This window comes from Scyliorhinus torazame, chromosome 4 (genome assembly GCF_047496885.1).
Source record: "Scyliorhinus torazame isolate Kashiwa2021f chromosome 4, sScyTor2.1, whole genome shotgun sequence".
Classification (NCBI taxonomy): domain Eukaryota; kingdom Metazoa; phylum Chordata; class Chondrichthyes; order Carcharhiniformes; family Scyliorhinidae; genus Scyliorhinus; species Scyliorhinus torazame.
Window position 1 is genome coordinate 12,730,459 of NC_092710.1, and position 26,256 is coordinate 12,756,714.

The 26,256-nt window shown below is 49.1% G+C and overlaps 1 protein-coding gene across 7 annotated transcripts in view; it reads right to left on the minus strand.

Moving 5' to 3' along the window:
• The window catches only part of LOC140410119 (uncharacterized), a 103,644-nt gene that overhangs the window by 68,713 nt on the left and 8,675 nt on the right, over window positions 1-26,256 (minus strand). For all 7 annotated transcript variants that reach the window (XM_072498068.1, XM_072498065.1, XM_072498062.1 and 4 more), the window contains 2 exons: window positions 22,257-22,301; window positions 10,329-10,370 (listed from right to left, as the gene is read on the minus strand). In XM_072498068.1, the coding sequence (XP_072354169.1) occupies window positions 10,329-10,370; window positions 22,257-22,301 (87 nt within the window). The remainder of the gene's footprint in view (window positions 1-10,328; window positions 10,371-22,256; window positions 22,302-26,256) is intronic.

Below are 26,256 nucleotides of genomic sequence, written 5' to 3' on the forward strand. Positions count from 1 at the left end.
ACTGACCCTCTGACAGTGCGGCACTCCCTCAGTACTGACCCTCTGACAGTGCAGCACTCCCTCAGTACTGACCCTCTGACAGTGCAGCACTCCCTCAGTACTGACCCTCTGACAGTGCTGCACTCCCTCAGTACTGACCCTCTGACAGTGCAGCACTCCCTCAGTACTGACCCTCTGACAGTGCAGCACTCCCTCAGTACTGACCGTCTGACAGTGCAGCACTCCCTCAGTACTGACCCTCTGACAGTGCAGCACTCCCTCAGTACTGACCCTCTGACAGTGCAGCACTCCCTCAGTACTGACCCTCTGACAGTGCAGCACTCCCTCAGTACTGAGCCTCTGACAGTGCAGCACTCCCTCAGTACTGACCCTCTGACAGTGCAGCACTCCCTCAGTACTGACCCTCTGACAGTGCGGCACTCCCTCAGTACTGACCCTCTGACAGTGCGGCGCTCCATCAGTACTGACCCTCTGACAGTGCTGCACTCCCTCAGTACTTGCCCTCTGACAGTGCAGCACTCCCTCAGTACTGACCCTCTGACAGTGCGGCACTCCCTCAGTACTGATCCTCTGACAGTGCTGCACTCCCTCAGTACTGACCCTCTGACAGTGCAGCACTCCCTCAGTACTGACCCTCTGACAGTGCAGCACTCCCTCAGTACTGAGCCTCTGACAGTGCAGCACTCCCTCAGTACTGACCCTCTGACAGTGCGGCACTCCCTCAGTACTGACCCTCTGACTGCAGCACTCCCTCAGTACTGACCCTCTGACAGTGCGGCACTCCCTCAGTACTGACCCTCTGACAGTGCTGCACTCCCTCAGTACTGACCCTCTGACAGTGCAGCACTCCCTCAGTACTGGCCCTATGACAGTGCAGCACTCCCTCAGTACTGACCCTCTGACAGTGCAGCACTCCCTCAGTACTGGCCCTCTGACAGTGCGACCCTCCCTCAGTCCTGACCCTCTGACAGTGCAGCTCACCCTCAGTACTGACCCTCTGACAGTGCGGCACTCCCTCAGGACTGACCCTCTGATCGTGCAGCTCTCCCGCAGTACTGACCCACTGACAGTGCAGCACTCACTCAGTACTGACCCTCTGACAGTGCAGCGCTCCCTCAGTACTGACCCTCTGACAATGCAACACTCCCTCAGTACAGACCCTCTGACAGTGCGGCCCTCCCTCAGTACTGACCCTCTGACAGTGCAGAACTCCCTCAGTACTGACCCTCTGACAGTGCAGCGCTCCCTCAGTACTGACCCTCTGACAGTGCGACACTCCCTCAGTACTGACCCTCTGACAGTGCAGCACTCCCTCAGTACTGACCCTCTGACAGTACAGCACTCCCTCAGTACTCATCCTCTCACAGTGCAGCACTCCCTCAGCACTGACCCTCAGACAGTCCAGTGCTCCCTCAGTACTGACCCCCTGACAGTGCAGCACTCCCTCAGTACTGACCCTCTGACAGTGCAGCATTCCCTCAGTACTGACCCTCTGACAGTGCAGCACTCCCTCAGTACTGACCCTGTGACAGGCAGCTCTCCCTCAGTACTGACCCTCTGACAATGCAGCACTCCCTCAGTACTGACCCTCTGACAGTGCAGCATTCCCTCAGTACTGACCCTATGACAGTGCAGCACTCCCTCAGTACTGACCCTCTGAGAGTGCAGCACTCCCTCAGTACTGACCCTCTGACAGTGCGACCCTCCCTCAGTACTGACCCTCTGACAGTGCAGCAAACCCTCAGTACTGACCCTCTGACAGTGCGACACTCCCTCAGGACTGACCCTCTGACAGTGCAGCTCTCCCGCAGTACTGACCCTCTGACAGTGCAGCACTTACTCAGTACTGACCCTCTGACAGTGCAGCACTCCCTCAGTACTGACCCACAGACAGTGTACCGCTCCCTCAGTTCTGATCCTCTGACAGTGCAGCACTCCCTCGGTACTGACACTGACAGTGCAGCGCTCCCTCAGTACTGACCCACTGACAGTGCAGCACTCCCTCAGTACTGACCCTCTGACAGTGCAGCACTCCCTCAGTACTCACCCTCTGACAGTGCAGCACTCCCTCAGTACTGACCCTCTGACAGTGCAGCACTCCCTCGTACTAACCCTCTGACAGTGCAGCACTCCCTCAGTACTGACCCTCGGGCAGTGCAGCACTCCCTCAGTACTGACCCTCTGACAGTACAGCACTCCCGCAGTACTGACCCTGTGACAGTGCAGCTTTCCCTCAGTACTAACCCTCTGACAGTGCGACACTCCCTCAGTACTGACCTTCTGACAGTGTGGCACTCCCTCAGTACTGACCCTTTGACAGTGCAGCACTCCCTCAGTACTGACCCTCTGACAGTGTGGCGCTCTCTCAGTACTGACCCTCTGACAGTGCAGCACTCCCTCAGTACTCACCCTCTGACAGTGCAGCATTCCCTCAGTACTGACCCTCTGACAGTGCAGCACTCCCTCGTACTAACCCTCTGACAGTGCAGCACTCCCTCAGTACTGACCCTCGGGCAGTGCAGCACTCCCTCAGTACTGACCCTTTGACAGTGCAGCACTCCCTCAGTACTGACTCTCTGACAGTGCAGCACTCACTCAGTACTGACCCTCCGACACTGCAGCACTCCCTCGTTACTGACACTGACAGTGCAGCGCTCCCTCAGTACTGACCCTCTGACAGTGCAGCTCTCCCGCAGTACTGACCCTCTGACAGTGCAGCACTCCCTCAGTACTGACTCTCTGACAGTGCATCACTCCCTCAGTACTGACCCTCCGACACTGCAGCACTCCCTCGTTACTGACACTGACAGTGCAGCGCTCCCTCAGTACTGACCCTCTGACAGTGCAGCTCTCCCGCAGTACTGACCCTCTGACAGTGCAGCACTCCCTCAGTACTGACTCTCTGACAGTGCAGCACTCCCTCAGTACTGACCCTCTGACAGTGCGACACTCCCTCAGTACTGACCTTCTGACAGTGCGGCACTCCCTCAGTACTGACCCTTTGACAGTGCAGCACTCCCTCAGTACTGACCCTCTGACAGTGCAGCACTCCCTCAGTACTGACTCTCTGACAGTGCAGCACTCACTCAGTACTGACCCTCTGACAGTGCAGCACTCACTCAGTACTGACCCTGTGACAGGCAGCTCTCCCTCAGTACTGACCCTCTGACAGTGCGGCACTCCCTCAGGACTGACCCACTGGCAGTGCAGCACTCCCTCAGTACTGACCCTCTGACAGTGCAGCACTCCCTCAGTACTGACCCTCTGACAGTGCAGCGCTCCCTCAGTACTGACCCACCGACACTGCAGCACTCCCTCAGTACTGACCCTTTGACAGTGTGGCACTCCCTCAGTACTGACCCTCTGACAGTGCAGCACTCCCTCAGTACTGACCCTCTGACAGTGCAGCACTCCCTCAGTACTGACTCTCTGACAGTGCGGCACTCCCTCAGTACTGACCCTCTGACAGTGCGGCACTCCCTCAGTACTGACCCTCTGACAGTGCGGCGCTCCATCAGTACTGACCCTCTGACAGTGCTGCACTCCCTCAGTACTTGCCCTCTGACAGTGCAGCACTCCCTCAGTACTGACCCTCTGACAGTGCGGCACTCCCTCAGTACTGATCCTCTGACAGTGCTGCACTCCCTCAGTACTGACCCTCTGACAGTGCAGCACTCCCTCAGTACTGACCCTCTGACAGTGCAGCACTCCCTCAGTACTGAGCCTCTGACAGTGCAGCACTCCCTCAGTACTGACCCTCTGACAGTGCGGCACTCCCTCAGTACTGACCCTCTGACAGTGCAGCACTCCCTCAGTACTGACCCTCTGACAGTGCAGCACTCCCTCAGTACTGACCCTCTGACAGTGCTGCACTCCCTCAGTACTGACCCTCTGACAGTGCAGCACTCCCTCAGTACTGACCCTCTGACAGTGCAGCACTCCCTCAGTACTGACCGTCTGACAGTGCAGCACTCCCTCAGTACTGACCCTCTGACAGTGCAGCACTCCCTCAGTACTGACCCTCTGACAGTGCAGCACTCCCTCAGTACTGACCCTCTGACAGTGCAGCACTCCCTCAGTACTGAGCCTCTGACAGTGCAGCACTCCCTCAGTACTGACCCTCTGACAGTGCAGCACTCCCTCAGTACTGACCCTCTGACAGTGCGGCACTCCCTCAGTACTGACCCTCTGACAGTGCGGCGCTCCATCAGTACTGACCCTCTGACAGTGCTGCACTCCCTCAGTACTTGCCCTCTGACAGTGCAGCACTCCCTCAGTACTGACCCTCTGACAGTGCGGCACTCCCTCAGTACTGATCCTCTGACAGTGCTGCACTCCCTCAGTACTGACCCTCTGACAGTGCAGCACTCCCTCAGTACTGACCCTCTGACAGTGCAGCACTCCCTCAGTACTGAGCCTCTGACAGTGCAGCACTCCCTCAGTACTGACCCTCTGACAGTGCGGCACTCCCTCAGTACTGACCCTCTGACTGCAGCACTCCCTCAGTACTGACCCTCTGACAGTGCGGCACTCCCTCAGTACTGACCCTCTGACAGTGCTGCACTCCCTCAGTACTGACCCTCTGACAGTGCAGCACTCCCTCAGTACTGACCCTCTGATAGTGCAGCACTCCCTCAGTACTGACCCTCTGACAGTGCAGCACTCCCTCAGTACTGACCCTCTGACAGTGCAGCATTCCCTCAGTACTGACCCTCTGACAGTGCAGCACTCCCTCAGTACTGACCCTCTGACAGTGCAGCACTCCCTCAGTACTGACCCTCTGACAGTGCAGCACTCCCTCAGTACTGACCCTCTGACAGTGCAGCACTCCCTCAGTACTGACCCTCTGACAGTGCAGCACTCCCTCAGTACTGACCCTCTGACAGTGCAGCACTCCCTGAGTACTGACCCTCTGACAGTGCAGCACTCCCTCAGTACTGACCCTCTGACAGTGCAGCACTCCCTCAGTACTGACCCTCTGACAGTGCAGCACTCCCTCAGTACTGACCCTCTGACAGTGCGGCACTCCCTCAGTACTGACCCTCTGACAGTGCAGCACTCCCTCAGTACTGACCCTCTGACAGTGCAGCACTCCCTCAGTACTGACCCTCTGACAGTGCTGCACTCCCTCAGTACTGACCCTCTGACAGTGCAGCACTCCCTCAGTACTGACCCTCTGACAGTGCAGCACTCCCTCAGTACTGACCGTCTGACAGTGCAGCACTCCCTCAGTACTGACCCTCTGACAGTGCAGCACTCCCTCAGTACTGACCCTCTGACAGTGCAGCACTCCCTCAGTACTGACCCTCTGACAGTGCAGCACTCCCTCAGTACTGAGCCTCTGACAGTGCAGCACTCCCTCAGTACTGACCCTCTGACAGTGCAGCACTCCCTCAGTACTGACCCTCTGACAGTGCGGCACTCCCTCAGTACTGACCCTCTGACAGTGCGGCGCTCCATCAGTACTGACCCTCTGACAGTGCTGCACTCCCTCAGTACTTGCCCTCTGACAGTGCAGCACTCCCTCAGTACTGACCCTCTGACAGTGCGGCACTCCCTCAGTACTGATCCTCTGACAGTGCTGCACTCCCTCAGTACTGACCCTCTGACAGTGCAGCACTCCCTCAGTACTGACCCTCTGACAGTGCAGCACTCCCTCAGTACTGAGCCTCTGACAGTGCAGCACTCCCTCAGTACTGACCCTCTGACAGTGCGGCACTCCCTCAGTACTGACCCTCTGACTGCAGCACTCCCTCAGTACTGACCCTCTGACAGTGCGGCACTCCCTCAGTACTGACCCTCTGACAGTGCTGCACTCCCTCAGTACTGACCCTCTGACAGTGCAGCACTCCCTCAGTACTGACCCTCTGACAGTGCAGCACTCCCTCAGTACTGACCCTCTGACAGTGCAGCACTCCCTCAGTACTGACCCTCTGACAGTGCAGCATTCCCTCAGTACTGACCCTCTGACAGTGCAGCACTCCCTCAGTACTGACCCTCTGACAGTGCAGCACTCCCTCAGTACTGACCCTCTGACAGTGCAGCACTCCCTCAGTACTGACCCTCTGACAGTGCAGCACTCCCTCAGTACTGACCCTCTGACAGTGCAGCACTCCCTCAGTACTGACCCTCTGACAGTGCAGCACTCCCTCAGTACTGACCCTCTGACAGTGCAGCACTCCCTCAGTACTGACCCTCTGACAGTGCAGCACTCCCTCAGTACTGACCCTCTGACAGTGCAGCACTCCCTCAGTACTGACCCTCTGACAGTGCAGCACTCCCTCAGTACTGACCCTCTGACAGTGCAGCACTCCCTCAGTACTGACCCTCTGACAGTGCGGCACTCCCTCAGTACTGACCCTCTGACTGCAGCACTCCCTCAGTACTGACCCTCTGACAGTGCGGCACTCCCTCAGTACTGACCCTCTGACAGTGCTGCACTCCCTCAGTACTGACCCTCTGACAGTGCAGCACTCCCTCAGTACTGACCCTCTGACAGTGCAGCACTCCCTCAGTACTGACCCTCTGACAGTGCAGCACTCCCTCAGTACTGACCCTCTGACAGTGCAGCATTCCCTCAGTACTGACCCTCTGACAGTGCAGCACTCCCTCAGTACTGACCCTCTGACAGTGCAGCACTCCCTCAGTACTGACCCTCTGACAGTGCAGCACTCCCTCAGTACTGACCCTCTGACAGTGCAGCACTCCCTCAGTACTGACCCTCTGACAGTGCAGCACTCCCTCAGTACTGACCCTCTGACAGTGCAGCACTCCCTCAGTACTGACCCTCTGACAGTGCAGCACTCCCTCAGTACTGACCCTCTGACAGTGCAGCACTCCCTCAGTACTGACCCTCTGACAGTGCAGCACTCCCTCAGTACTGACCCTCTGACAGTGCGGCACTCCCTCAGTACTGACCCTCTGACAGTGCAGCACTCCCTCAGTACTGACCCTCTGACAGTGCAGCACTCCCTCAGTACTGACCCTCTGACAGTGCTGCACTCCCTCAGTACTGACCCTCTGACAGTGCAGCACTCCCTCAGTACTGACCCTCTGACAGTGCAGCACTCCCTCAGTACTGACCGTCTGACAGTGCAGCACTCCCTCAGTACTGACCCTCTGACAGTGCAGCACTCCCTCAGTACTGACCCTCTGACAGTGCAGCACTCCCTCAGTACTGACCCTCTGACAGTGCAGCACTCCCTCAGTACTGAGCCTCTGACAGTGCAGCACTCCCTCAGTACTGACCCTCTGACAGTGCAGCACTCCCTCAGTACTGACCCTCTGACAGTGCGGCACTCCCTCAGTACTGACCCTCTGACAGTGCGGCGCTCCATCAGTACTGACCCTCTGACAGTGCTGCACTCCCTCAGTACTTGCCCTCTGACAGTGCAGCACTCCCTCAGTACTGACCCTCTGACAGTGCGGCACTCCCTCAGTACTGATCCTCTGACAGTGCTGCACTCCCTCAGTACTGACCCTCTGACAGTGCAGCACTCCCTCAGTACTGACCCTCTGACAGTGCAGCACTCCCTCAGTACTGAGCCTCTGACAGTGCAGCACTCCCTCAGTACTGACCCTCTGACAGTGCGGCACTCCCTCAGTACTGACCCTCTGACTGCAGCACTCCCTCAGTACTGACCCTCTGACAGTGCGGCACTCCCTCAGTACTGACCCTCTGACAGTGCTGCACTCCCTCAGTACTGACCCTCTGACAGTGCAGCACTCCCTCAGTACTGACCCTCTGACAGTGCAGCACTCCCTCAGTACTGACCCTCTGACAGTGCAGCACTCCCTCAGTACTGACCCTCTGACAGTGCAGCATTCCCTCAGTACTGACCCTCTGACAGTGCAGCACTCCCTCAGTACTGACCCTCTGACAGTGCAGCACTCCCTCAGTACTGACCCTCTGACAGTGCAGCACTCCCTCAGTACTGACCCTCTGACAGTGCAGCACTCCCTCAGTACTGACCCTCTGACAGTGCAGCACTCCCTCAGTACTGACCCTCTGACAGTGCAGCACTCCCTCAGTACTGACCCTCTGACAGTGCAGCACTCCCTCAGTACTGACCCTCTGACAGTGCAGCACTCCCTCAGTACTGACCCTCTGACAGTGCAGCACTCCCTCAGTACTGACCCTCTGACAGTGCAGCACTCCCTCAGTACTGACCCTCTGACAGTGCAGCACTCCCTCAGTACTGACCCTCTGACAGTGCTGCACTCCCTCAGTACTGACCCTCTGACAGTGCAGCACTCCCTCAGTACTGACCCTCTGACAGTGCAGCACTCCCTCAGTACTGACCGTCTGACAGTGCAGCACTCCCTCAGTACTGACCCTCTGACAGTGCAGCACTCCCTCAGTACTGACCCTCTGACAGTGCAGCACTCCCTCAGTACTGACCCTCTGACAGTGCAGCACTCCCTCAGTACTGAGCCTCTGACAGTGCAGCACTCCCTCAGTACTGACCCTCTGACAGTGCAGCACTCCCTCAGTACTGACCCTCTGACAGTGCGGCACTCCCTCAGTACTGACCCTCTGACAGTGCGGCGCTCCATCAGTACTGACCCTCTGACAGTGCTGCACTCCCTCAGTACTTGCCCTCTGACAGTGCAGCACTCCCTCAGTACTGACCCTCTGACAGTGCGGCACTCCCTCAGTACTGATCCTCTGACAGTGCTGCACTCCCTCAGTACTGACCCTCTGACAGTGCAGCACTCCCTCAGTACTGACCCTCTGACAGTGCAGCACTCCCTCAGTACTGAGCCTCTGACAGTGCAGCACTCCCTCAGTACTGACCCTCTGACAGTGCGGCACTCCCTCAGTACTGACCCTCTGACTGCAGCACTCCCTCAGTACTGACCCTCTGACAGTGCGGCACTCCCTCAGTACTGACCCTCTGACAGTGCTGCACTCCCTCAGTACTGACCCTCTGACAGTGCAGCACTCCCTCAGTACTGACCCTCTGACAGTGCAGCACTCCCTCAGTACTGACCCTCTGACAGTGCAGCACTCCCTCAGTACTGACCCTCTGACAGTGCAGCATTCCCTCAGTACTGACCCTCTGACAGTGCAGCACTCCCTCAGTACTGACCCTCTGACAGTGCAGCACTCCCTCAGTACTGACCCTCTGACAGTGCAGCACTCCCTCAGTACTGACCCTCTGACAGTGCAGCACTCCCTCAGTACTGACCCTCTGACAGTGCAGCACTCCCTCAGTACTGACCCTCTGACAGTGCAGCACTCCCTCAGTACTGACCCTCTGACAGTGCAGCACTCCCTCAGTACTGACCCTCTGACAGTGCAGCACTCCCTCAGTACTGACCCTCTGACAGTGCAGCACTCCCTCAGTACTGACCCTCTGACAGTGCAGCACTCCCTCAGTACTGACCCTCTGACAGTGCAGCACTCCCTCAGTACTGACCCTCTGACAGTGCAGCACTCCCTCAGTACTGACCCTCTGACAGTGCAGCACTCCCTCAGTACTGACCCTCTGACAGTGCAGCACTCCCTCAGTACTGACCCTCTGACAGTGCAGCACTCCCTCAGTACTGACCCTCTGACAGTGCAGCACTCCCTCAGTACTGACCCTCTGACAGTGCAGCACTCCCTCAGTACTGACCGTCTGACAGTGCAGCACTCCCTCAGTACTGACCCTCTGACAGTGCAGCACTCCCTCAGTACTGACCCTCTGACAGTGCAGCACTCCCTCAGTACTGACCCTCTGACAGTGCAGCACTCCCTCAGTACTGACCCTCTGACAGTGCAGCACTCCCTCAGTACTGACCCTCTGACAGTGCAGCACTCCCTCAGTACTGACCCTCTGACAGTGCAGCACTCCCTCAGTACTGACCCTCTGATAGTGCAGCACTCCCTCAGTACTCACCCTCTGACAGTGCAGCACTCCCTCAGTACTGACCCTCTGACAGTGCAGCACTCCCTCAGTACTGACCCTCTGACAGTGCAGCACTCCTTCAGTATGGGCCCTCTGACAGTGCCGAGTCCCCTAAGTAGCTGCATGTGGAAGTGCCTGTCTTGTCTTTGGAAGCAGATGTCTTGGATTTTTGTCTGAAATCCGCCCCCTCCAGACGCAGAGATGAGTGAAAGGCTTGTCACTGAACCATGGCTAACATGACAATCGGACCAATCACCAACTCAGGACATCTGCAAGGCTTTTCTGGGCTGTGAATCTCTTTCAACGTGCACCGAGTGTTGTGACGGGGGCAATACGGAATCACCTGCATAGCAAGATCTCTGAAACAGCTTTGGGATAACAAGCAGAGATGTGAGGGATAGACTGTGCTGATGAAATAAGACGGTGTCACCTTACCTGATGGTGTTGCCCCTGCGAATGATGAGGCTCTGAACCAGACTGGGGAAAAAATGGTCAGAACATAAATATGTTAGCTGCGTGAGCTCTCATCCAGGCCACTACAGCCAATCTGATCTCTCCCATTGATGAATAGATTCAAGTCATCCCGGATTATTTCCATCCCTTCATCACAAGCGCCCAATATTTCGGTTTGTGTACCTTGTCTACATCGTAGTTACTGAGGGGGCCTACAGACCACCCCCCCCCCAATTCATGCCCTCCCACCCACTCACCCCCACACAACCCCCTCTCTCTCTGTCCCTTTCTGCCGTTCTCTGACCCTCATTCCCATATCACTATTTTCATCTTTTACCTCACCTTAGCTGTATCCCAAATTTCTACATTCGACCCCTCACCCCCACTATTTAGTTTAAAACCTCCTCTACGTCTCTGTTTCACTCGAACACGGGTCTGTGGTAATACCAGGTATTGCGGTACCAGAGAGAGGAATGACCATTGGCTAGACCGCGGGGTCTACCATTGGGCAATGTACATAGCCCCGCCCTGAGAGGCGGGGTATAAGAACCAATGCTGTCCCAGCAGCCTTCACTTCTGTAACTTCGCTGCTGGGTACAGTTCTATCTGATTAAAGCTGAATCGATATGACTCCTCGTGGACTCAAGCGTATTGATTGTGTATCAGGGTCCCAGCACGGTTCAGGTGCAGACGTCTGGAAGGTACAGTCCCCATTCTCGTTAAATGGCGGAGCAGACATGATGGGGCCCAATGGCCTATTCAATGGCCCACTCCATGCTTCTATGTCCTTGTCAGAGGACAACTTTCTCATTCCAGAGACCCATAGAATCATGGGAATGTTCCAGCGCAGAAGGAGGACATTCAGCCCACCTTGTCTATGCCGGCCCGGGAAAACCCAGGTCCCCTTTCTAATCCCACCTTCCTGCACCCCACCCATAGCCCTGGATCTTGCAGCACATAAGGTGCCGATCCAGTTACTTTTTAATAGTTTCGAGTCTCTGCCTCCACCACCAACCCGGTTGGTGAATTCCGGACACTCACTACTGTTATGGGCGAGGCGTTATCAGAACCCCAAAATGTATCATGGAGTTCAACCAACCTCCCCCTTTAATGCATTTGTTGCTTTTCCGAGCACACGGCTTGTTCCCTCGGTGTGCGATTACAATTATGGACACGTGGGTTTTTAAACATACAACAATGTACATTCCATGAACTCAACTTAACATCTTAAATAAACATTGGATCTCTTAACACCCCTTACTTCAAAGATAACTCAGAAAATATTGCAGCAGTAAATAATTCCTTAAAATGTTCCTTCAAACTTCCAAGAGCCTTAACACCTTTAAACAAAATCACATCAGGTTAAAGGCTTTACTTTAAATCACCCAAATGATCCAGAGATAGTCTTTCATGGCAGAGATCCAGCTCACTGCAAAACACAGACACACACAAGCATGACACTACCCTCTCTGTAAAAAGGTTCTTCCTCATGTTCCCTCTAAACCCTCTGCCACTTAGAATCATACAATCCCTACGGTACAGAAGGAGGACATTTGCCCCATCGAGTCTGCACCAACACTCCGAAAGAGCACTCGAGCTAGGCCCAGTCCCCCAGCCTATCCCTGTAATTCTGTAACCCCACCTGTCCTTTGGACACTAAGGGGCAATTTAACACGGCTAATCCACCTAACTTGCACATCTTTGGACACTAAGGGGCAATTTAACATGGCTAATCCACCTAACTTGCACATCTTTGGACACTAAGGGGCAATTTAACATGGCTAATCCACCTAACCTGCACATCTTTGGACACTAAGGGGCAATTTAACACGGCTAATCCACCGAACCTGCACATCTTTGGACACGAAGGGACAATTTAACACGGCCAATCCACCTAACTTGCACATCTTTGAACACTAAGGGGCAATTTAACATGGCTAATCCACCTAACCTGCACATCTTTGGACACTAAGGGGCAATTTAACACGGCTAATCCACCGAACCTGCACATCTTTGGACACTAAGGGACAATTTAACACGGCCAATCCACCGAACCTGCACAACTTTGGACACTAAGGGACAATTTAACACGGCCAATCCACCTAACTTGCACATCTTTGAACACTAAGGGGCAATTTAACATGGCTAATCCACCTAACCTGCACATCTTTGGACACTAAGGGGCAATTTAACACGGCTAATCCACCGAACCTGCACATCTTTGGACACTAAGGGACAATTTAACACGGCTAATCCACCTAACTTGCACATCTTTGGACACTAAGGGGCAATTTAACATGGCTAATCCACCTAACTTGCACATCTTTGGACACTAAGGGGCAATTTAACATGGCTAATCCACCTAACCTGCACATCTTTGGACACTAAGGGGCAATTTAACACGGCTAATCCACCGAACCTGCACATCTTTGGACACGAAGGGACAATTTAACACGGCCAATCCACCTGACCTGCACATCTTTGGACACTAAGGGACAATTTAACATGGCCAATCCACCTAACCTGCACATCTTTGGACACTAAGGGACAGTTTAACACGGCCAATCCACCTAACCTGCACATCTTTGGACACTAAGGGACAATTTAACACGGCCAATCCATCTAACCTGCACATCTTTGGACACTGAGGTACAATTTAACACGGCCAATCCACCCAACCTGCACATCTTTGGACACTAAGGGGCAATTTAACACGGCCAATCCACCTGACCTGCACATCTTTGGACACTAAGGGACAATTTAACATGGCCAATCCACCTAACCTGCACATCTTTGGACACTAAGGGACAATTTAACACGGCCAATCCACCTGACCTGCACATCTTTGGACACTAATGGACAATTTAACATGGCCAATCCACCTAACCTGCACATCATTGGACAGTAAGGGACAATTTAACACGGCCAATCCACCTAACCTGCACATCTTTGGACACTAAGGGACAATTTAACATGGCCAATCCACCTAACCTGCACATCTTTGGACACTAAGGGACAGTTCAACACGGCCAATCCACCTAACCTGCACATCTTTGGACACTAAGGGACAGTTTAACACGGCCAATCCACCTAACCTGCACATCTTTGGACACTAAGGGACAGTTTAACACGGCCAATCCATCTAACCTGCACATCTTGAAAATGAAATGAAATGAATATCGCTTATTGTCACAAGTAGGCTTCAAATGAAGTTACTGTGAAAAGCCCCTAGTCGCCACATTCCGGCTCCTGTTCGGGGAGGCTGGTATGGAAATTGAACCTAACCTGCACATCTTTGGACTGTGGAAGGAAACCGGATCAACCAGAGGAAAACCATGCTGACACGTGGGGAAAACGTGCAAACTAGACACAGACATGACCGGAGGCCAGTTCCCTGGAAATGTGAGGCAGCAGTGCTAACCATTGTGCCACCCTTTCTATCTTTACTCTTTGCCCCCCCACCCCCCCCCCCCGGTTCTAGAATTCTCCACCAAGGGAAACAATTTTATCCTGTCCACCCCATCTCTTTCCCTCATAATTTTGTACCCCGCAATCAAGTCACCCCTCAGCCTTCTCAGTTCCAAGGACAATAACTCCAACCTATCCAATCTCTCCTCGTAGCTACACTTTTATAGTCCTGGCAACATTCCTGTAAACCTGCTCTGCATTCACTCCAGAGCAATTACCTCCTTCGTCGAATGTGGTGACCAGAACTGCACACACTACTCCAGTTGTGGCCTCACCAGTGTTTTACACAATTCTAACATTATATCCTTACTCTTATAGTCTATACCTCTGTCAATGAAGGAGAACATTCCATATGCCTTCTTTACAACCTTGTCTACTTGAACTGCTGCCTTTAGGGACCTGTGTACCTGTACACCAAGATCTCCCATTTCATCTACCCCCCCCTTAGGATATACACATTAATTGCGTTAAAAGCAAATGACTGCAGATGCTGTAATCTGAAACAATACTGCATAATCGCAGCTTTGACGAAGAATCAACCGGACAAAACCTTCGCTCCCTTCTCTGTCCACAGATACTCTCAGATCTGCTGCTTTCGGCTTTTAATGCATACTCCCTATAATTGTTTTGTTAAGGGCCACGGTTTAGAGAACCCCAAAGTGTATCATGGAGTTCACCTGACCCATGACTTTTACTAGATTGTGGTATGGGGAGCACACGGCCCACTCTACAGGTGTGAAAAAGCAGAAATGGAAAAGTATTTTTAAAAACAAAACAATGACTATTTTATGAACTCAAGTTAACCTTTTTAAAACATACAGTGAATATCTTAGCAACCATTAATTCAAATACACCCCTCAAAAACTACAACACGAAGTAAACCTTTAAGCTTTCATTTTTAACACCCAGAAGACTTAACAAACCTTTAAACAGAAGCACGTCAGGTTTACATTCACTCCTGAAAACATTTATAATTCTGAATTCACCAAATGATCCAGAGATAGTCCTTCATGGCAGAGAGCTCAACAGTTCAGCTGCTTTGTCTGACTTCAGCTGAAACACACTGAAAAACAAAACCAAAAAGACAGACACACCCAAGCTTTTCTCAAAGTGAAACTAAAAAGCAAAACCAGAGCTCAGCTCCACCCACACTCTGACAGCACTGCAGTAACATGAGCAGCTAACCATTTCTTAAAGCAACATTCTCATGACCTCACACTTCCCTATGTTAAAATCCATCTGCCACTTTACAGCCCTCCCCCCTGCCACTCCACCCACTATTGGTTTGGAGATTATTGCTATCCTCTAAACCGTCCACCGCTCCGCCAATCTTTGTGCCATTGCAAATTTCCCAATCGTGCACTCCATGTACACGTCCAAATCGTTAATATATAAACACAAACAGGAAGGGTCCCAATACCGAGCCCTGTGGAACACCACTTGAAGCAACTTCCCATTCACCAGGACATCCATCAACCGTTACCCTTTGTTTCCTGTTACAAAGCCAACTTTTTAATCCAGTTTGCAACACTGCCATGTATCTCACAGGCTTTTACTTTTTTTTTACTAATCTGCAATGGGGGATCTTGTCAAATGCCTTGCTAAAATCCAGGTGCACAACATCCACTGCACTACCTTCATCAACCCTCTGGTCACTTCCTCAAAGAATTCAATTAAAATTTGCGAGGCAAGACCTTCCTTTAACAAATCCATGCTGACCATCCCTGCGTAGTCCATGTCTTTCTATGTGAGTTAATCCCGTCTCTCAGGATTGATTCTACTAATTTGCCCACCACCGACATAAAACTAACTGGCCAATAATTGTTTGGCATTTCCTTCAGTTCCTCTTTAAATAATGTGACCACGTTTGCATTTCTCCAGTTTGCCAGTACCTCTCCTGTATCTATTGAGGATTCGAAAATCATCCTTTATTTATATGAAGTTCCTTCTTTTAAACAACACATTCAGCCACCTGCTTCATGGCATCAAGCTACAACACTTCGACGACGAGGAAGAAACAACAGAGGAAAAAAAGCGATGTTTTCCTTGCTTCAGCGTGGGAAAGATCCTTTGTGAATTTATTCAACGGAATTTCAAGTTAGCTGTGGACTCAGAGAACAGAAGTATCTTGCCCTGTCTCTCTATTTTCATTTTCAAGAGTTGCTCCAAGGAAGAAACCCATTGATTAGAGCAACCTGCTGTTTTGGTAAAAAGGGTTTTTTGTTTTATGTGATCTTGTTTCTGAATTAGAACAGTTAAAGGGGAATTTGTTAGGGGTTATACATAGATTACTGTAGTTGTGTGGGGTCTTTATGTTTGTAATTGATAAAAATTCTTTCTGTGTGTGTTTATACAAATGTTAACTAAATTCTTAGAATAAAGCTTGTTTTTTTTATTAAAAGCACTGAAGAAGTCCGTTGAATAACACCTCAAAGGAAGGCTCTTGTGCTCAACCCAGCTAAATTCAACATAAAGGTTGTTGGTCAAGTGGACTCCATAATACACTTTGGAGTTTCTAAACCTGGCCCATAACAAAATTGGGGGCTCGTCTGGGATAAAAGTCTACCTTTCGTGATTGAGTTGGCTTAGTGAACTTTAAAGACAGTGAGGGGTGAACATATTTGGGTTTGCTTTTCAGTTGTTGTATTAAAGTTTAAATCGGGAGTGTGTTGTGGACAATGGCTCTTTCAGAGGCTCAGACGTTTTTGGGGGTGGAGAAGGTCACGCGCAGTACCTTACAGACAGAGACTAAAAAAGGGCTTTTAGATTTGGCACAAAAATTGCAGTTAACATTGCCTGACAAAATACGTAAAGAGAGGTAATTGCGGCGGTAGCTGAGCATTTAAAATTGCCTGAGACACAGTCAGAATCACTGGAAATGGAAAGAATTCAACCTCAGATCAAGCAGCTTGAACATGAAAAGGAATTAAAGCAGCTTGAATACGAAATGAGGGAAAAAGAAAGAATAGCCTTAGCAGACCAAAATGTGAGAAAAAGGGAGGTACAGATCAGGGAAAAAGAAAAGGAGAGAGAGGAAAGGGAAAAAGAACGAATAGCCCGATCAGAACAAAATGTGAGAGAAAGTGAGGTACAAATCAGGGGAAGAGAAAGAGAGATTTTGAATTTCAGAAACTGGCATGAAATGTGAAAGTCAGTGAGAATTGGCAAAGAGAAACATACAGTCTGAGGATAGTGAGAAAGAGCGGCATAGTTGAAGGCTTGGTGGGAATCTATTTAAATATGTCCAAGCATTGCCAAGGTTTGATGAGAAGGATGAAGAAACCGTTTTCATTTCATTTGAGAAGGTAGCTAAACAAATGAAATGGTCACAGGTATCATGTTAGAGTACCTTTAAGAAATGGATGTTTAAGCAATGTACCTTTAAGAAAACAGTGATGTCAGAGAGTGGGTGGAGCTGAGCTCAGTTCAGCCATTTTGAAGTTTCAGTTTGAAAAAGAGCTTGGGTGTGCGTCTGTGTTTGCAGTGAGCTGGATCTGCTGCGATCTCTGCCATGAAAGACTATCTCTGGATCATTTGGATGATTTAAACTCATAATAGTAAAGCCTTTAACCTGATGTGTTTCTGTTTAAAGGTGTTCAGTCTCTTGGATGTTGAAAGGAATAACTGAAGGATTATTTAGTGTTATAATATTTTCAGGGTTATCTTTGAAGTAAGGGGTGTTAAGAGAGCCAATGTTTATTTAAGAGGTTAAGTTGAGTTCATGGAATAAACTTGTTTTGTGTTTAAAAACCCACGTGTCCATAGTTGTAATATCACACCTGGAGACAAGCCGCGTGCTTCAAAAGCAACAATCCATTAAAGGGAGAGGTTGGTTGAACTCCATGATACATTTTGGGGTTCTCAAAACACCTCTCCCATAACACAGGACATGTGGGTATTACTGATTCAAACAAAGTTTGTAGGTGGAGCTAGTGAAGTGTTTGCATCACTACCGGAGGAGATATCTGGGATGTATGAGGAGGTGAAAAAAATCCATCTTAGGTGCAGATGAACTAGTGCCTGAAGCCTACAGACAAAGGTTTAGAAATTTAAGGAAAGAACCTGGTCAAACATACATGGAGTTTGAAAGGATCGAACAAGAGTAATTTTGATAGGTGGATAAGGGCTTTGAAAATAGACCAAACGTATCAAGCTGCTAGAGAAATTATAATTTTGGAGGAGTTTAAAAATTCAATTCCTGATGTAGTGAGAACTCATGTGGAAGAGCAGATGGTTAAAACTGCGAGATTAGCAGCAGAAATGGCAGATGAATTAGTTCATAAATCAAAGTTTGATTTTCAACATCAGTTTCAGCCGCTGAGGGATAGAAACTGGGGAGAAGAGAAATACTCCGGTGCTAAAGGTAAAGGAGATCTAATGGGAGATACTGAGGATAGTGTGTCGCAGGTTAAAAAGGAAATCCAGGAGGGTGGAAGTAAAATGAAAAGTTTCAAATGTTTGTACTGTAATAAACTAGGCCATGTAAAGTCAGGGTTGAAGAAAAACACTCGGAAAGCTGATGTGGTAAAGCCAATGGGGTTGGTTAAAGTAGGAAAGGAAAGCCCAAGTGAAGCGAAGGAGGTGCAAATGCATGTACAGCCTGATCAAGCGGTGATTGATAAGAAGGTGCCAGATCTCTTTAAAGAATTTACTTGTGTGGGTAAAGTTTACTCATGTGTACAAGGAGGAGCAGGTAAAGAAGTCAAAATTTTAAGAGATATGGGAGCTAGTCAATATTTGATGGTAAGAGATGGGGAGTTATATAATTTGGGAGGAATATTGCCAGAAAAGGTGGTAATATGTGGAATTCAGGGTGAGAAGAGTAGTGTTCCATTATACAAGGTGAAGTTAGAGAGTCCAGTGAAGAGTGGCGAAGTGGTAGTAGGAGTAATAGAGAAACTATCGTGTCCAGGAATACAGTTTATCTTGGGTAATGATATAGCTGGATCGCCGGTGGGAGTGATGCCTACTGTGGTTGATAAGCCAGTGGAAAATCAAACAACTGAATTGTTGACAGGAGAATATCCTGGGATTTTTCCGGATTGTGTAGTAACAAGGTCGCAAAGTCACAGGTTAAGACAAGAGGAGAAATCAAAGAGTGAAGGTAAAGTTGAAGTTCAATTATCAGAAACGATTTTTGATCAGATGGTTGGAAAAGAACAAGAACAGGTGGAGGATGAGGCAGATATTTTTTTGTGCAGGAAAGTTGGTGGAGTTAAAACAGAAAGATGTAGAAATAAAACGGGTGTATCAGAAAGCATACACGGAAGAGGAATCTGAGTGTATACCAGAATGTTATTACCTTAAAAATTATGTCTTGCTGCGAAAATGGAGACCTTTACATATGCAGGCGGATGAAAAGTGGGCAGACGTTCATCAAGTAGTATTGCCGGTAGGGTATAGAAAAGAGGTGTTACGAGTTGCACATGAGGGAGTAAGGAAAACTCAATCTAAAATACAAAAACATTTTTATTGGCCTGGACTATATAAAGATGTAGTTAAATTTTGTTGATCATGTCACACATGTCAAGTGATCGGGGAATCTCAAGCAGTGATAAAACCATCGCCTTTGATACCCATTCCAGCATTTGAGGAACCTTTTACAAGGGTCTTAATTGATTGCATAGGACACTTCCTAAAACAAAAGTGGGAATCAATATCTTTTGACTATAATGGATGTGTCTACTAGGTTTCCAGAGGCCATTCCAGTATGCAATGTTACAGCTAAAATGATTGTGGAGGAGTTACTTAAATTTCTTTCTTGATATGGACTACCTACAGAAATACAATCGGATCAAGGATCAAATTTTACCTCGAGGTTATTCAAGATTATAGATAGCTTCGGAGTAAAACAATTTAAATCAACTGCGTATCATCTAGAATCGCAGGGAGCGTTAGAACGGTGACATTAGACATTAAAGACAATCTCGAAGGCTTATTGTCAAGATTATCCAGAGAATTGGGATAAAGGAATTCCATTTGTATTGTTTGCAATTAGGGATGCACCTAATGAGTCTACCAAATTCAGTCCTTTTGAACTAATGTTTGTTCATGAGATAAGAGGACCACTTAAATTGATTAAGGAGAAATTGGTGAGTGAGCAGTCTAAAATTACATTATTGGATTACGTGTCAAATTTTAGGGAAAGATTAGGTAGAGCAGGTGAATTGGCTGGACAACATTTAAAAGTTGCACAGCATGTGATGAAACAGGTAATGGACAGGAAAGCAAAAGTTTGTAGTTTTGCCAGTGAAGTTACAGTTTTAGTATTGTTACCAGTGGTAGGTGAACCTTTAAAAGCAACGTTTTGTGGACCTTATAAGCTTGAAAAGAAATTGAGTGAGGTGAATTATTTGGTAAGAACGTCAGATAGAAGGAAAACTCACCGAGTGTGTCATGTGAATATGCTTAAAAGGTATCTTGAAAGGGAAGGAGAGTAAAAGGAGGAGGTTTTAATGATTCTAACTCAAGGAGATCTAATGGGAGATAATATGGTATATTAAAACAGACTTTATTACCAAAACACAGTATTAAAATCTTTAACATCACACAAGAAAATAGCTTACAGTTACCCCTTAAACCATACAACTCAATACAGTGAATTCAATACACTTAATTGCTATCTTTATTCTGACTTAATACATCAATAAAACAACCATCTCAGCTGTCAATCCACCTTAAGTCTCATTGGCACAGAGGAATATTTGTTTTACAGAGATATTCTTTAAGGAGATCTCTTGTTGCTACTTTACAGAAACGTTCAGACTCAGGTCAGAGGTTGGCGAAAACAAAGGACACAAAACGATAGGATGAGGGAAACGAGGAATTATAGGGGGAGGTGAAATACATGGAACACAGTTGTTGACCGTATATATCCTAAAAATGCCAATGGAGCTAGAGGAATAGTATTGGGAATACCCATTGTACCTGATGTGGAGAGTACGAAAATGTTCCCAGTTAACAATATTGCGAGCCATATTCAGCAAACTAATGGTGGTGTCGAGACAGGCATACTCCACCAAGTACAGCAAGAGGATGCAAGCAGAAAGGTGAAAGCAGTGGAGGGTTCTGGTGTGGATGGTTACATGGTGTAAATCAGGGCAGGTTTCTGAATGCTCTTTATCACTGATGCAACAGGAAGGGCATTGCGTGAAGAAATGCAGGCGTGTGAAATGCAAGGCGAAGGCAGAGTCAGAAAATTTAAATTTGAGAAGGCCTCAAACAGTTACACACAACATGGAAAGCTCGGAGCAGGCAGAGGAGCGTACTTGCAACATTTTTCATGTTAATGAGGTAGGAGCAGAGATTGATTTTACAAAGAAAATCAAGATGGAGGTAGACACGGGAGCCTCCGCGTCCATAATTGGTGAAGGGATCTACAAGTCGACAGTGCCTTCTGCCATGAGAAGGAAAGTTGGGGAGTTGGAATGGCTACAAAGGCTTGGAATTATGGAGTCCTATTCAGTTGGGCAACTCCAATCGTTCCTGTCCTTAAAAACGATGACACAAACTTTCATCTGGATTTGCTTGGCCCAGATCTCAAGGCAAAGGTGAGCAGGAGACAAGAGAACCAAAAGGAGGGACACGACTATGCCAAAGTGAGGCAGTTCAAACCGGCTCATCAGGTTTACATTAGGAATTTTGGAAGTAGCCAGAGGTGGTTACCGGGAATAATTCTGAACCAAAGAGGTACTGTGACTTGGGTTCTGAGACTGCAACACACAAGAGTTGTTCGCAGGCACCAAGACCATATTCGTTTACGTTATGACTTAGAACCGTTACAGATAACAGGGCAGAAAGTAATGCTGCTTTGAGCATTCACCGGGAAGCGGTTCCTATGATTCCAGGTTTGCCAGACTTTAAAAACTGGGAACTGGAACAAATGATGAAACCAGACATGATGCACTGGCTGCATAAACATATGAACCAAGAAACCTCTGGTGAGATCAGACCGCGCCATGTAATAATAATCTTTATTGTCACAAGTCGGCTTACATTAACACTGCAATGAAGTGACTGTGAAAAGCCCCTAGTCGCCACATTCCGGCAGGTCGGGTACACAGAGGGAGAATTCAGAATGTCCAATTCACCCAACAGCGCGTCTTTCGGGACTTGTGGGAGGAAACCGGAGGAAACCCACGCAGACACAGGGAGAACGTGCAGACTCCGCACAGACAGTGACCCAAGCCGGGAATCGAACCTGGGACTCTTGACAGCTCTGAAAAAGAGTCATACGGACACAAAGCATTAATCCCCTTTCTTCCGAACTGTCAAGAGTCGTACGGAATCAAAACCTCTTTGTTTCTCTCGCCACAGATGCTGCCAGACCCGAGTTCTTCCAGCATTGTCTGGTTGTATTACAAAATAACCACACAAGTTCCCCAACAGCTGGAGTTACGAGGGAGAGTTTGATTCGATTTAGTGAAGCTGTTTTCACCTCACCTGCTCCGGGTGATGCTTCAGTGGAGCACCGAGCCTTGCATCTTCCTGGAAAGCAAGCAAAATAACATTTGAGCATGAGAGATGTCACTGTACAATCGATATGAGCAGTAATTCAGACACAGTTCAGATTCTCAATCTGCCTCTTCACCTACGATTGACCGTTGCACGATTCACCAGTTAAAAGTTCATTACTGCGGATGCTGGAATCTGAAGCGAAAACAGAAAATACTGGACAATCTCAGAGGGTGTGACAGCATCTCTGGAGAGAGAAGGGACCTAACGCTTTGAGTCTGGGTAACTTTGTAATAGGGCAGATTTTGGGAGTGGGGGCATGGAGCAGTGGGGCTCGATTAGGGGCCGGGGTAGGTGGAGATTGACAAAGATGCCGTGGACAGAAAGACAAAAGGAATGTGAATGGGGTGATTAAGGCCAAGAAGGGAGCTGATAGAGACACATGAAGAGATTAGAATGTGTGAATGGCAGAACAAAGGTAAACTATGTCAAAGGACAACTAGGAACAGATGGCCCAAGTGGGGGGAGAGGAAAGGCTTACCATTTAACTCACCGCCCTGCTCACATATTCACACGTTTGACTCACCGTCCCGTTGCAATGTCCCAGTGAAGCGCAGCACAAACTGGAGGAACAGCACCTCATCGTTCGATTAGGTACGTTACAGCCTTCCGGACGTAACATTGAGTTCAACAAGCTCAGACTGTGAACTCTCTCCTCCACCGTCATTCCACTCATATTTCTATCAATTCATTTCTTCCATCGATCTGCTTTCCCCTCACAATTTCCCTCCACCCCCGCTCCATCCCACTTGGGCCATCTGTCCGCAATTGTCCTTTGACATAGTTTACCTTTGTTCTGCCATTCACACATTCAAATCTCTTTATGTATCAGTTCCTTCCTAGTCTTAAATCACCCCATTTACATCCCCCTTTGTCTTCTGTCCTCGACATCTTTCTCAATCTCCTCCTATCGCTAGTCCTCCATCCATCTCCACCGCTCCACAACCCTCTCGCCACTACAGTATAAATCTGACCTTATTTCCTGTAACAGAGCTGGAGGGACTACCATTCAAACAAGCCCAAAACAGATTCCGTGACTTGGGAAGCCAAGTACCCCACAACTGGAAACGGATCCACCAATGGAGCCTGACCAGTCTGGTGGAGGAAGTCAAAAGGGCCTGCAGAGGTGGGACACAAACTCCCACTCTCGCTGGCAGGGAGAGTGCAGACGATCAAAATGAATGTACTGCACAGTTCCCCTTCCTATTCAGATCCCAACCAATCTACATCCCCCAAGGCCGTCTTTTACACGGTAGTCAACTAATCATGGCGTTTGTGTGCCAGAGCAGTTGGGGAGAACCTGAGGTTCCAAATGAAGGATTATACGAAGTAAAAGAAGATGGGAGGCCTCCCCCTCCAAACGTTAGGACACCAGGACATTCCCTGGTTGAGGATGTGGGCAACCGAGGGAAGAGAAACAACTGTGGGGACCTGTACAGACTGTTGGAGGAGGTTTGCTCCCCTACCTCTAGATGAGGGTAAAATGGGAGGAAGAATTAGGCATGAAGTGGGGGGGGGGGGGCGCGCGGAGAAAGGGTACTGGATCGAAGCTCTACACAGGGCGAGCTCCACCTCCACATGCGCAGGGCTGAGCCGAAAGCAACAAAAGATGGTCCACATAGCACACCAAACCAGAACCTGAATGAACAGATCCTTCAAGGAGGTGGAGGGCAAATTTGAACGGTGCCAGGGAGGCTCGGCCAACCACACCCACATGTTCTGGACCCGTTGGGTTCTGGACGACCATCTTTGAGGCAATGTCTAAGGTTATGGGGGTAAGGGTGGAGCTATGCGTGGCAGTCGTCGGGATCTCAGAGCAGCCAGGGCGCCTGATGCCTGAGTCTTTGCCTCCCTTATCACCCGCCGAAGAGGTGTGTGGGGGAGGACAAATCGATGTAACTATTTACCATGATCATTGTTTGTTTATGTTTTCTTTGCCACTCTTTGCTTTATCTCTCTTCTGTAAATTTTGATCTTTCCTTGGTTGCTATTATGCACAGTTATGAAACTTGTAATTTAACCTACGGACTGAAATATAAAGTCTGAACTGTGAACACCAATAAAAACATTAATTTTTAAAAATCGGTACCTCTCTCCACAGGCGCTGCCAGATCAGAGCTGTTCCAGCAGTTTCTGTTTTATTGTAAAGTAACCACGACGGTTCCGCAACACCTGATGTTACGAGGGAGAGTCTGTTCTGCTTTAGAGAGCTGTTTTCACCTCACCTCCGGCTGCTCCTGTGAAGTTCCAGATCTGACAGTGCAGCACTCCCTCAGTACTGTTAACACACTCGATGCGAGAGCACGGTGAATTTTATCCCACAGGTCCCGAGTCCCAACACAAGCGAACCATCCAATAATTTGTACAAAGATTCTAACGTCTTTAAGATCCTTAAGATTCCTCGTCTCCCCTCAAACCTAGCTTGATCTTAGCTTGGATCTCATTCTTGTTGTCCAGTCTCACCAGATTGTCTACCCACTTGGCTGAGGAGAAAATAGAGCCTCCAGCTGGAGTGTTTGAGAGAGATCTACCCCTTCAGGGAGAGAGTAACTCAAAGCCACCTTCAGCTCGGAGTCCCAAACATAACTAAGCTTTCCTGTCTTTGGCAGAACATTCCAGTACGGTCAGCACCAATCAGAATAGACTATCAGCGAAGAGCCTGGCAATGTAAACAGATCATTGGCTGCCAGCCAAGTCCATCAAGATAGTCATCACCATTGTCAACACATCCTGCTGAATTCCTTTTCTTTATATTAAAGGCGAAGTCCATCTTAAAGATTCAGGTCCCAGTACTTGTCCGGGTACAAAAATTATAAAAGCCAAAACAAAAGAAAATAAAGGCAACAAAAGGGAGTAACAGGAGGATCCTTACAGTACTGATGCTCCGACTATGCAGCGCTCCCCCAGTACTGACCCTCGAGCACTACAGCGCTCCCTCAGACATTATGACATGCTGTGCGACTGCATGGTGAATTCTAGCCCCACAGGCCCTGGAGTCCCATCACAAGCGAACCAACCAATAATCTTTATGAAGATTCTAAGATCTTTGGCCCCTCACTGCTCCAATGACTTACAGGCACCAGATTTGTAAGTGAAACACAACTGTTTATTTGTAACAAAAATAGACGTGCAATAATTAGATTACAATAACGGCCAGCTAATGTACTGTTCCTCCCCTTTTACTGTCCCATCCATCACCTAAATACATGCAAGACACACGCACGCAGAGTGGGGTAGGGAATAAAAGAGGATTCTCGTGACATGGAAGAGGACTGCCCTTCCTTCAGATACTGAAGTTGTTTTATCAGCTGAATGTCCTTCTAGGGCGTGGAGTGAACAAGAACCGGGTGAATGGCTCACGAGGATCTTCTGGCTGCAACATTCAGTCAGAACCCCCAGTCTGTGGGATTCCGCCCACGAGTTACTAACTCATTTTAACCTAGGCTTTCACTCGAAGGATCCACCTCAGGTCTCTTTAATTCTGACTTGTTCCCAACTCCACCAGAATGACCTTTTGTGAGAAGGAACAGAGTTCTCCACACGAGGTTGCAAGAAGGTTTTTTTTAACAAGTGACCCTGCGTTTAGCTGGTGGCTGGATTGGATACTCTTCCCACAAACCCAGCTCTAAGCTTGGATCTTATTCTTACTTATTGTCGGGTCTCACCAGAATGTCTACCAGCATAGCTGAGGAGAAAACAGAGTCTCCACTGGAGTATTTGAGAGAGATCTACCCCTTCAGCGAGAGAGTAACTCAAAACCACTTCAGCTCTGAGCCCAAAACAAAACTTAAAACAAGATGAATCTTTCCTGTCCTTCGTGGAACATTGGCTGATAGCCAAGTCCATCAAGATAGTCATCACCAATGTCAACACATCCTGCTGGATTCCTTGTCTTTATATTAAAGGTGAAGTCCATCTTAAAGGTACA